The sequence below is a fragment of the Penaeus monodon genome, chromosome 33, assembly GCF_015228065.2.
Source record: "Penaeus monodon isolate SGIC_2016 chromosome 33, NSTDA_Pmon_1, whole genome shotgun sequence".
Lineage (NCBI taxonomy): Eukaryota > Metazoa > Arthropoda > Malacostraca > Decapoda > Penaeidae > Penaeus > Penaeus monodon.
Window position 1 is genome coordinate 21,810,807 of NC_051418.1, and position 488 is coordinate 21,811,294.

Sequence of the window (488 nt, forward strand, 5' to 3'; positions counted from 1 at the left end):
CCCACACCATGCGATGAAAATGCGCCTTGCTCTGTTGGCAACAAGACTGCCCGGAGTCTGGTTAAGTGGCTTCCAAGAAGTCAAAGAGACGGGCTGGCAAATCATAAACGGGTAACACCACCCATTATATACAACGAGAGCCCAGTGGGAGTTTCAGTCCACGAGGATTCTCCCTTTGTTTGAGGAAGTTTGGCTTCTCGCTCTCGAAGAAGGTACGATTTGCCTTCGTCGTCCATCAGAAACACGTAGGTGTATAGAATGTAATATCTGATTTTATAAAATTCACTGACATCTTGATGTTGGCAGATGCGTGTGGTTGCAGCAGTTCTTTGGGCGTTGGCAGGGACGTCGTGGGCACTGGAGGAAAGCAGTGTGGGCAGCCTTTACGATCAGCACTTTCCTCCTCTTCATGCTAACTGTACCCAGGTAAGTTCACTGAACAAAGTTGAAAGAGACACTAGTCTAGTGAGTGTGCATACATAGAGAAC

General features: G+C 47.7%; 1 protein-coding gene across 1 annotated transcript in view; it reads left to right on the plus strand.

The window, feature by feature from the left end:
* The first annotated feature begins 69 nt into the window (after window positions 1-69).
* Window positions 70-488, plus strand: part of LOC119594145 (C-type lectin domain family 17, member A-like) — a 1,967-nt gene continuing 1,548 nt past the window's right edge. The window contains exons 1-2 of the mRNA XM_037943212.1: window positions 70-212; window positions 307-426. Of these exons, the coding sequence (XP_037799140.1) occupies window positions 307-426 (120 nt within the window). The 5' untranslated portion in view covers window positions 70-212. The remainder of the gene's footprint in view (window positions 213-306; window positions 427-488) is intronic.